Below are 12,319 nucleotides of genomic sequence, written 5' to 3'. Positions count from 1 at the left end.
TGCCCTCTTCTTATTGCTACCATCAGGGAGGAGGTACAGAAGCCTGAAGGCACACACTCAATGATTCAGGAACAGCTTCTTCCCCACTGCCATCAGATTTCCAAAAGGACATTGAACCCATGAACACCACCAACCTACTTTTTATTTCTGTTTTTGCACTATTTATTTAAAATATCATATATATACATATGCACTTACTGTAATTCAATTTTTTTCTTTATTACTATGTATTGCATTCTACTGCTGTCGCAAAGTTAACAAATTTCACAACATATGCTGGTGATAGTAAACCTAATTCTGATTCAGAATTTTATTCAATGACATGTAATTTTTTTTTCCTGATTTGAGACATTAAGTTTCAACCCGTCTTTAAGATAGGAACTATACTACAATCATGAAATGATCTCCCCAAATCAAAATTTTCAGAGAACTATGAGGAGATGACAGCTGTTGTGAAAAGTCCCCTCAAAAGTTTTCAACTGCATGTTTCTGACAGGAATATTAAAAAGAAAGAAAATAATGAATCGAGTTATTTGCAGAATTTATAATACCTTGGCCTCATACTCTTGAATAACATCAGTCTTGTCTGTCCGCCAGCCCCAGAATCCAGATTTATTCCTGGTGGGTAAGCAGAGAATTAATTACATCACATCCCCCACAAATAAACACATCAAATAGAGTCATAGAGCACTAAAGCACAGAAATAAGCCCTTCTGTGCCAAGCTATAATTCAACCTAGTCCCATCAACCTGCATCTAGGTTATAACCCTCCTACCCCTCCCATCCATGTACATATCCAAACTTCTCTTAAAAGTGGAAAATGAATGTTAAATAAATTATATTTAAGAACATTTAGAATTCCACTTCTGAATGACGCTCATTAAAATATCTAGTTTCAACCAGCAACCTGGATATAAAATAGGAACAGTCCAACATGTTCACATTTCAGGGAAACTGTAACAGACTGTATGGCATTATATTACCACAAGCTTCAGTCTTATTGTCAAATAAAATTGGAGGGGGTTACAAGTTAGAGTTCCAAAGTCAAAGCACATAGATGTTAGCTAACATTTCCTGAAATTCAGGTTTATTTCTGTTTCTCTTCCTTCCAGGCTCCTCAACCAAAATCTCAATCAATATCACATCAAAAGTTCAAAGTAAATTTATTATCAAAGTACATGTCAATCCTGAAATTCATTTTCTTGTGGGCATTCACAGTAAACACAAGAACACAATAAAATTAATGAAAGACCACACCCAACAGGCTAGACAACCAGTGTGCAAATGACAACAAACTGTGCAAATACAAAAGAAAAGAATGAATAATAATAAATAAGCAATAAATATTGTGAACCTGAAATAAAGAGTCCTCGAATTGAGTGCATAGGTTGTGGGAACAGTTCAGTGATGAGGCAAGAGAAATTGAGTGACTTTATCCTCACCTGGTTCAGGAGCCCGATAGTTGAGGAGCAATAACTATTCCCGAATCTGGTGGTGTGGGACCTGAGGCTCCTGTACCACCTTCCTGATGGCAGCAGTGAGAAGAAAGCATGACCTGGGTGGTGGGGGTCCCTGATGATGGATGATACGACTGTGTACTGTAGAGATGTGTTCACTGGTGGGGTGTCTATACCCGTGATGAAAACCCCAGCACTTTTGAACAAGGGGCCTCTTTAAACCATCACATTACTTATCTTAAAGCTATCACATGACTGAATGCACATGATTTCTAAAAATAAACATTTTACCATGTACTCTATGTTTCAGGACCATTCCCAATTGATTCATTACTTCAACATCTCGCAAATGCTTGTCAGACTGACCTGGAGTTCTAACACCTTCGAGAGGATCATGAAACAAAGAGGGAGTGCAAGAGTAAAAGTGTGATTAAAAAGAGAGAAAATGAGAAGAAATGAGGAGAGAGATTGAAAGCACTAGAATGTGTGAAGGAACACAGCAAATCAGGTAGCATCTATGGAGGGGAATAAACAGTTGCCATTTTGGGCCAAGACTGTTCCTCAGGACTGGAAAAAAGCAGCCGGAATAAAAAGCAGGGGGGGGATGAAAGGATGAAGGAGGGAAGGGGAAGAAATCATCTGAAGTTGGAGAAATTAATGTTCATGCTATCAGGTTGGAAGCTACCCAGACAGAATACGAGGTCTTGTTCCTCTAACCTGAGTTTGGCCTCATCATAGCAGTAGAAGAAACCACAGACACACAAAGGAGATGTCTTCCTTTTTTAAACAAAGGGGCTTCCCTTCTTCCACCATCAACTTTGCTCTTAAACACATCTCTCCCATTTCCTGCATATCTGCCCTCAACTCATCCGCCCACCACCCCACTTGGGATAGGGTTCCCCTTGTCCTCACCTACCACCCCACCAGCCTCCAGGTCCAACGTATAATTCTCCATAACTTCCGCCACCTTCAACGGGATCCCACTACCGAGCACATCTTTCCCTCCCCCCACTTTCTGCTTTCCGCAGGGATCGCTCCCTACGTGACTCCCTTGTTCATTCATTCCCCCCCATCCCTTCCCAACGATCTCCCTCCTGGCACTTATCCTTGCAAGCAGAACAAGTGCTATACCTGCCCTTACATTTCCTCCCTCACCACCATTCAGGGCCCCAGACAGTCCTTCCAGGTGAGGCGACACTTCACCTGTGAGTCGGCTGGTGTGGTATACTGCGTCCGGTGCTCCCGTTGTGACCTTTTACATATTGGTGAGACCCGACGCAGACTGGGAGACCATTTTGCTGAACACCTACACTCTGTCCGCCAGAGAAAGCAGGATCTCCCAGTGGCCACACATTTTAATTCCACGTCCCATTCCCATTCTGATATGTCTATCCATGGCCTCCTCTACTGTCAAGATGAAGCCACACTCAGATTGGAGGAACAACATCTTATATACCGACTGGGTAGCCTCCAACCTGATGGCATGAACATTGACTTCTCTAGTTTCTGTTAATGCCCCTCCTCCCCTTCTTACCCCATCACTGATATATTTAGTTTTCTCCCCCCTCCTCTTTTTTTTCCTCTCTGCCCATCACTCTGCCTGTTCTCCATCTCCCTCTGGTGCTCCCCCCTCCCCCTTTTTTTCTCCCTAGGCCTCCCGTCCCATGATCCTTTCCCTTCTCCAGCTCTGTATCCCTTTTGCCAATCACCTTTCTGGCTCTCAGGTTTACCCCACCCACTCCCGTCCTTTCCTATCATTTCGCATTTTCCCCTACCCCTCCTACTTTCAAATCTCTTACTACCTTCCCTTTCAGTTAGTCTTGACGAAGGGTCTCAGCCCAAAATGTTCACAGTGCTTCTCCCTATAGATGCTGCCTGGCCTGCTGTGTTCCACCAGCATTTTGTGTGTGTTGCTTGAATTTCCAGCATCTGCAGATTTCCTCGTGTTTACACAGACAGAGATACCAGTTTGGAATGGGTGGGAAGTCAAAATGAAATGGGTAGCCACCAGGAGATCCTGCCTCTGGGTGCAAACAGGGCTAAGATGTTCGACAAAATGATCCTTCAATCTGCATTGGGTATCACTGATATAGAGACCACACCTGGAGCACTGGATATAACAGATGACCCTAACAGGTAAAGTGTTGCCTCTCCTGGAAGGACTGTTTGGACCCCTGAATGATGATGAGGGAGGAGTTGAAAAGACAAGTGTGGCATTTGTCACTCTTGTGGGGTAAGTGCCAGGAGGGACAAGTGAGTCACACAGAGAGCGATCCCTATAGAAAGCAGAGAGGGGAAGTTTGTATCGACAGGCCACTCAAATAGGAAGGTTTAACTGGGTCATCTCTTTCATGGTCCAATACTACTTTTGCGAGAACTGCATCTATGAATAAAATAGCCTAACGTATCAATCACAAGAACATTTCAGCCAGAATGTTTGCTCTGCTCAGACAAGTACACAGCCATTTCTACCCCATTATTGTTCATCCCTTTTTAACCAAGGCCTCCAAAAAAATGTTGCTTGCTGCTTATTCTTTCCTTTTTTGTCCATATGTAACTTTACCATGCAAGACCAAATATACAAATTCATCTTATTTTATCATTTTATTTCATTATTTTATTTATTATTAGATTATTTTAGTCTTTTTTCTAGCCTGCACCGAGTCCACATGATAGGGACATCTACACAACTTCCATAATGAAAAGGTTACTTTGTAATCAAATTAATTACACAACATGGTCTTTATTAACTTAAGACCATAAATCTTAAGAGCAGAATTAGGCCATTTGCCCATCATAGCTGATTTATTATCCCTCTCAACCACATTGTCCTACCTTCTCCCTGTAACCTTTGATGACCTTACTAATCGCGAACCTATCAAACTCCACTTTAAATATACCCAATGACTTGGCCTCCACAGCCACCACCATCCTCTAGCCAAAGAAATTCCTCTTATTTATTAATTACTGAATATAAAGTATTTGACTACTTTATTCATAAATTCCTGTTATAGTTACTATTCTATAAGATTTGCTGAGTATGCCCACAAGAAAATAAATTTCAGGCTTGTATACTGTGACGTATATGCACTTTGATAATAAAATTTACTTGGGACTTTGAAGAAATTTCCTTGCAATTGGTTTGCATTTGATTGCATAAACTATTAACAAAATCAGGTATTTGATTCAACACTCACAAAATGCTGGAGAAACTCTGCAGGTCAGGCAACATCTATGGAAAAGAGTGAACAGTCAATATTTCAGGCTGAGACCCTTCTTTGGGACTGGAGAAAAATCTTGGCCTGAAATGTTGACCATTTACTCCCTTCCATAGATGCTGCCTGACCTGCTGAGTTCCTCCAGTATTTTGTGAGTGTTGCGTGGATTTCCAGCATCTGCAGATTTTCTTGTGTTCAGATCTTTGATTGTTTATACTTAAGATTCCCCTGACACACCAGTACACTGAACCTCAGGTATGGTGCAAGGCTAACATTACCTTTCAAAGGATATGTTTTTTGTATCAAGGTATGTGGAAACAATGGGGGAAGTAAGACGGCTTGCAACTTGATCTGCTGTTGGCCTTACGGACGACAATGTGAGACCTTGTTGTTCTTGTGAGAGTTCAAAGTGTTCCAGGTCCACGACTTGGTTGTCGTGGTCCACTTCTATAAACTCGGCCCTGTCAGCTGTCACCAGAAAGAAAATTATAACAACCTTAAAGAAAATTACTGACAGATCATTGCAAATTAAAAATAGTCTACATAATTAGACAAAATAGTTCATGAAGATTTGGAATTTCAATTCCTTTTTGTTTCGCTAGATAAAAATTTTCTCTGCATTGATCTTCTCACCACGACATTTGATGACTGATATAATCCAGATTCAAAAGGGTGAGCTGTCAAACTGTAATAAATTACCACTCTAATCTGGGATTATAGACAATACATACAGGTGGTTTTGCCAATGAGAGTTCACATGGCCAAGCTAGTTATTACTCCGCATAGATTCAGTGGCCACTTTATTAGGTAAACCAGCTCGTTAATGCGAAAACCTAATCAGCCAATCATGTGGTGGCAACTCAGTGCATAAACACATAACAGTTGTTGTTCAGATCAAACACGGAATGGGGAAGAAATATGATCTACGTGACTTTGATCATGGATTGATTGTTGGTGCCAGATGGGGCGATTTGAGTATCTCAGAAACTGTTGAGCTCCTGGGATTTTCATGCACAGTAATCTCTAAAGTTTACAGAAAATTGTGCAATGAACAAAAAACAGCCAGTGAGTGCCAGCTCTGTGGGCAAAAATGCTTTCCTAATGAGAAGGGTTCAAGGTGAACCCTTCAAGCTGGTTTAAACTGACAGGAAGGAGACAGTAACTCAAATAACTATGCATTACACAAGTGGTGTGTAGAAGATTATCTCTGAATGCACAACACATCAAACTTTGAAGTGGATGGGCAACAGCAGGCAAAAACCACATGGAGTCTAGTTCTGTGGCCACCTTTTTTTTTTATATACAGTAAGTACCTAATAAAGTGGCCACTGAATGTATATCTTTGCATATTTTCCATTAAAAATCAAATATAGGCTTCAGTGTGCAAATCCTGTCTTAGCACTTTCCTTCGCAAAATTCTGTTAGCCAAAGAGCAAAGAGGGAAGAGGGAAGAAAACAAATGTAACACCCTTAATGAGGATCAGAACAAGATGTAACTTTGAGCCTTTCTGATTTATATGACTCAGAATTTCACTAGGCTATATATCCTCTTTGCTGACGATCAACACTGGTGCACCTCAGGTGTGTGCTTAGCTCACTACTCTACTGTCTGTATATACATGATTGTGTGGCTAGGCATAGCTCAAACACCATTTACAAATTTGCTGACGATACAACCATTGTTGGTAGAATCTCAGGTGATGTCGAGAGGGTGTACAGGAGTGAGATATGCTAACTAGTGGAATGGTGCCACAGCAACAACCTGGCACTCAATGTCAGTAAGACAACAGGACTGATTGTGGACTTCAGGACGGGCAAGACGAAGGACCACGTACCAATCCTCATACAGGGATCAGAAGTAGAGAGAGTGAGCAGCTTCAAGTTCCTGGGAACTTTATACTTTATTAGGAGTTTGAAGCAATTTGGCATGTCAACAAACACGCTCAAAAATGTCTATAGTTACACCGTGGAGAGCATTCTGACAGGCTGCAACACTGTCTGGTATGGAGGGGCTACTGCACAGGGCCAAAAGAAGCTGCAGAAGGTTGTAAATCTAGTCAGCTCCATCTTGGATACTAGCCTACAAAGTATCCAGGACACCTTTAGGGAGCGGTGTCTCAGAAAGGCAGCGTCCATTGTTAAGGATGTCCAGCACCCAGAGCATGTCCTTTTCTCACTGTTACCATCAGGCAGGAGATACAGAAGCCTAAAGGGACACACTCAGTGATTCAGGAACAGCTTCTTCCCATCTGCCATCCGATTCCTAAATGGACTTTGAAGCTTTGGACACTACCTCACTTTTTTTAATATAAAGTATTTCTGTTTTTGCACATTTTTAAAATAATCTATTCAATATAAGTAATTGATCTACTTGTTTATTTCTGTATTATCTTTTTTTTCTCTCTCTCTACTAGATTATGTATAGCATTGAACTGCTTGCTGCGAAGTTAACAAATTTCATGTCACGTGCTGGTTCTGACTATTCCTTTGTGGTAGTCTTGTTACGTCTAGATTATTTTCCATGTTCTCATATACATTGGATCCCGGTTAATTGCTATACATTGGGACCAGTATATTTTGGCCGAATTAAGAGGCTCCCCCAATTAATGGAAATTTCATGGAAATGGTTGAAAAAGTATAAAATAAAACAAAGTAACAAATTCTGTTTTTAAATGAAATACAGAACAAATTAGAGCACTACCAAAAGTACTACAGTACGATAAGACTGTGTATTAGTTCCTAATAGTTAGTGATGGAGGAATTCATCCAGTGGACGCATTGAACAAAATCAGCATGGGTACCTAGTGCAGATAATAGACTGCTTTCATACAATGCTTTCGATGACTGAATCCTCTAAATCTAAGATGATGGTCAATGGCTTCAAATTCTTAGTAGTTCCTAAATTGTTGAAGTAGAAAAATCATTTCATTTTTACTTCTGGTCATTTATGGTATTTCCAAGCCTGCACGCTTGAAACCACAGTGAGCAAAACAGTTCGGAATTGTCTTACTGCTTATTTCTTGCCAACTCAGTGACAAAAAACATTACTTGCTTTTTGAACATAAGCGCATGGAACTGAAGCTATTTAAAAACCGCTCACTCTGAGCACGGTGTAATGTCGAACAGACACAAAAGTGCAAGCAACTGACACTGATTGGCAACAGTCTCCTGCCCCAAATAAGTGGCATAGAGTTCTAAAGAAATGAAGGGAATCCCAGCTATTTTCTCAATTTGTTTTTTGTTCTTTAAGAGTTGTCCCTAAATCAGTGGCTGCCCCAATTAATCGGAATCCACTGTATTCTTAGGTAAACTGTGCTTAATGAATTGCTTGGGTTACAATATGACCACCAACAAGACTACTATAAACTGAGGAAGATGAAAATAAAACTAACAAAACATAGTTACCCAAATTTGAAGTTCCATATTTACCTTTGCCCTTAAAAATGTAGCTGCGATGGCCCCTTTCCCATTTCATATTCTCAAAGTTCAGTAAGGTAGTATCGACTCGTAGGTTGGCACCGCTCTTCCATATACGGTATACATCACTTGGGCACATCTTGGACACTAGAGGTACTGGGAAAGAGAAAAATCAAGGAAATGTGCAGAGGAAAAAAATATATATTTTAAGCCTTAATTTGTTGCAGGAAGTGAGAAGAAAAAATACTTTTTACTTCTGTACCTTTGAATACAGATGCCCATACTGAAATTCTGTCTTTCGTGTACAAATATTGTTTGAAATTTAGTGTTTGTTCCTATACATAAAGCTTCATCATACAAGTTTAAAATACAATTGCATTTCACCAAAAGCATAAATACTTGCATCAGTCTTCACTGTGGATGACGCTAGTAGCATGCCAGAAGTTCGAGAGTGTTAGGGGGCAGAAGTGAGTGAAGTTACCATTACAAGGGAGAAGGTGCTTGGGAAACTGAAAGGTCTGAAGGTAGATAAATCACCTTGACCAGATGTTCTACACCACAGGGTTCTGAACGAGGATGTTTAGGAGATTGTGAAGGCATTAGTACTGATCTTTCAAGAATCAATAGATTCTGGAATGGTTCTGGAGGACAGGAAAATTGCAAATGTCACTCCACTCATCAATAAGGGAGAGAGGCAGAAGAAAGGAAATTATAGGCCAGTTAACCACTGACCTCCGTGGTCGGGAAGATGTCAGAGTTGTTTGTTAAGGATATGGTTTCAGGGTAGTTGGAAGGACATGATAAAATAGGCCAAAGTCAGCATGGTTTCCTGAAGGGAAAATCTCACCTAATAATCTGTTGGAATTCTTTGAAGAAATACCAAGAAGGATAGACAAAAGAGAGTAGGTAGATGTTGTGCATTTGGTTTTTCAGTAGGCCTTTGACAAGGTGCCACACGAGGTTGCTTAAAGAGTTAAGAAACAATGGTGTTACAGAAAAGATACTAGCATGAATAGAGCAGTGGCTGATTGGCAGGAGGCAAAAGAGTTGGAATAAAGGGAGCCTTTTCTGGTTGGCTGCGGTAATGAATGGTATTCCACAGGCTCTGTGTTGGGACCAATTCTTTTACGCTATATGTTGATGAAATGGATGACGGAATTGATGGCTTTGTGCCCAAGTTTGCCGATGATATGAAGATAGGCGGAGGGGCAGGTAGTGCTGAGGAAGCACTTAGGCTACAGAAGGACTTGGACAGATTAGGAGAATGGGCAAAGCAGTGGCAGATGGAATACAGTGTTGGGAAGTGTATGATCATGGACTTTGGCAGAAGAAATAAAAGTGTGAACTATGGAGACAAAATTAAAATATCTGAGCTGCAAAGGGATTTGGAAGTCCTTGTACAGGATCCCCTAAAGGTTAATTTGCAGGTTGAGTCTGTGGTGAGGAAGGCAAAAATAATGTTAGCATTCATTTCAAGAGGACTAGAGTATAAAAACAAGGATGAAATGTTAAGGCTTTATAAGGCATTGGTGAGGCCTCACTCGGAGTATTGTGAGCAGTTTTGGGCCCCTTATCTAAGAAAGGATGTGCTGACATTGGAGAGGATTCAACAGAGGGATAGTGGCATATATTTGACCTAGTGTGCAGACCTCCCAGTTCAGCACCAGCATTTACTTCTGGAATACCCAACGATATCTCAGGACATGTTCTGATTTCCCCTGCAATGCTCCAAACGTCGTGTGGGATTATGAGGGGAGCTCATGACAGGAAATGGTTGAATTGTTGAGTGATACAAAAAACATGCATTTGTATTTCACTCCAGAAAACAAAGTATTTTAATTGGATGATGCTGGAAAAAGAATCATCATGCAATTGAATTTCTAGACAATAGAAACATTGTTGGGTAAAAATCCACGTGATTGCAGGAAAGAGCCAATGCATGTCAGTTTGGAAGTTACACAATAGGTAGGTGAAATGTCCTGGACATCTGTAATATTTCCACAATCTGAGCTAGGTAAGAATCCAGATTTATAGCCCATGGTAGGAGCTGTGAATTGTGGTTAGTTCTTACCTGCCTCTTGGTATCTCATTACCAGGACAGCTCTATTTGGGAGTAAATCACCCCCAAGATATAACAAAAGCCATGCAGATAATATCATTGCCACTGTAGACATTCAGAAAATTAGTTAATCTGAAAGCAAGAATCACTTACTCCAGCTGGTAAACTCCCACTTCATCTCCACATAGAAATCAGAAGTCTGGAAAAAAAAATTAAAAAATAGGTTCAGAACATCAAATAGAATGCAGCACTTAAACCCAAAATAGCACAAACAACTCCTCAGCACTGAGTCAGACCTGCAAAAGGCCTAAATTAGCTGCTACAGTACCTATAAAAAATATTCACACCCTCCCCCGAAAGTTTTCATGTTTTATTGTTTTACAGCATTGAATTATAGTGGATTTAATTTGACTTTTTTGACACTGATCAACAGAAAGGACACTTTAGTGTCAAAGTGAATACAATTTTCTATAAATTGGTCTAAATTTATAACAATTATTAAACACAAAATAATTGATTGCAGAATTACTCACCCCCCCACCCCCCCCCCCCGCAAGTCACCTTTGGCAGCAATTACAGCCTTGAGCCTGTGTGGATAGGTCTCCATCATCTTTGCACATCTGGACAATGCAATTTCCCCCCATTCTTCTTTGCAAAACTGCTCAGGCTCTGTCAGATTTCATGGGATTGTGAGTGAACAGGTCTTTTCAAGTCCAGCCACAAACTCTCAATTGGATTGAGGTCCGAACTCTAGGACATTATCTTTGTTGTTTTTAATCCATTCCTGTGTAGCTTTGGCTTTATGCTTGGGATCACTGTCTTGCTGGAAAACAAATCTTCTCCCAAGTTGCAGCTGTCTTGCAGACTGCATCAGGTTTTTCTCCAGGATTCTCTGTATTTTACCTCCTACCTTCATAAGCCCTCCAGGGGCCTGCTGCAGTTAAGCATCCCACAGCATGATGCAACCACCACCACGGTAGGAATGGTGTGTGGCTTATGCCAAACATAGCATTTAGTCTGTTGGCCAAAAAGCTCAATTTTGGTTTTATCAGACCACAGAACCTTCTTTCAGCTAACTTCAGAGTCTCCCACATGCCTTCTGGCAAACTCTAGCCAAGATTTCATGTGAGTTTTTTTTATAACAGTGGCTTTTTCTTTGCCACTCTCCCATAAAGCTGCGACTGGTGAAGTAACCGGGCAACAGTTGTTGTATGCGCAGTCTCTCCCATCTCAGCCAGTGAAGCTTGTAACTCCTCCAGAGTTGTCATAAGTCTCTTGGTGGCCTCCCTCACTAGTCTCCTACTTGCACGGTCACTCAGTTTTTGAGGATAGCCTGCTCTAGGCAGATTTACAGCTGTGCCATATTCTTTCTATTTTCTTGATGATTAACTTAACTGTACTCCAAAGGATGGATATTCAATGACTTGGAAATTTTCTTGTAACCGCCTCCTGACTTGTGCTTTTCAATAACCTTTTCATGAAGTTGTTTGGCGTGCTCATTTGTCTTCATGGTGTTGTTTTTCCAGGATATTGACTCATCAGCAGTTGGACCTTCCAGTTCCAGGTAATTTACTCCAATCAATTGAAACACCTCGACTGCACACAGCTGATCTCCATTTAACTAATTACATGACTTCTAAAACCAATTGGCTGCACCAGTGATGATTTGCTGTCATCTTCGAGAGGGTGAATACTTAAGCAATCAATTATTTTGGTTGATATTAGTAATTAATTTATATCACTTTGCAGATATGTTTTCACTTTGACACGAAAGAACCCTTTTCTATTGATCAGTGTTCAAAAAGCCAAATTAAATCCATTGTGATTCAATGTTGTAAAATAATAAAACATGAAAACTTCCAAGGGGGTGAATATTTTTTAAATTGGCTCTATATATTTACAACTTACTGTAATATTCTTTAATTAAAAAGTACAGTTTGATTTAAAAAGTAATCAGTAATATATTATTAAGGGAACTAACAGAATATGTCCTGAAGACTGGTCTCGGCTCAAAATATTGACAGTTCACTCTTTTCCATAGTTGCTGCCTGACCTGCTGAGTTTCTCCAGCATTTTGTGTGTGTAACAAAAAGGTAGATTTGTTTTGAGGTGCAAAGGGTATTTACCAACATAGAATCTTCCATCATTTCTATTGAACAAGGAAAGTT

At 40.4% G+C, this 12,319-nt stretch overlaps 1 protein-coding gene across 1 annotated transcript in view; it reads right to left on the bottom strand.

The window, feature by feature from the left end:
• Nucleotides 1-12,319, bottom strand: part of ankrd13a (ankyrin repeat domain 13A) — a 63,846-nt gene that overhangs the window by 23,563 nt on the left and 27,964 nt on the right. The window contains exons 4-7 of the mRNA XM_059987920.1: nt 10,305-10,350; nt 8,105-8,248; nt 4,954-5,143; nt 552-618 (exon numbers count right to left, since the gene is read on the bottom strand). Coding sequence (XP_059843903.1) covers nt 552-618; nt 4,954-5,143; nt 8,105-8,248; nt 10,305-10,350 — 447 coding nt within the window. The remainder of the gene's footprint in view (nt 1-551; nt 619-4,953; nt 5,144-8,104; nt 8,249-10,304; nt 10,351-12,319) is intronic.

The sequence above is a fragment of the Hypanus sabinus genome, chromosome 13 (genome assembly GCF_030144855.1).
Source record: "Hypanus sabinus isolate sHypSab1 chromosome 13, sHypSab1.hap1, whole genome shotgun sequence".
NCBI lineage: Eukaryota > Metazoa > Chordata > Chondrichthyes > Myliobatiformes > Dasyatidae > Hypanus > Hypanus sabinus.
This window is presented reverse-complemented; position numbering and strand designations above follow the sequence as displayed.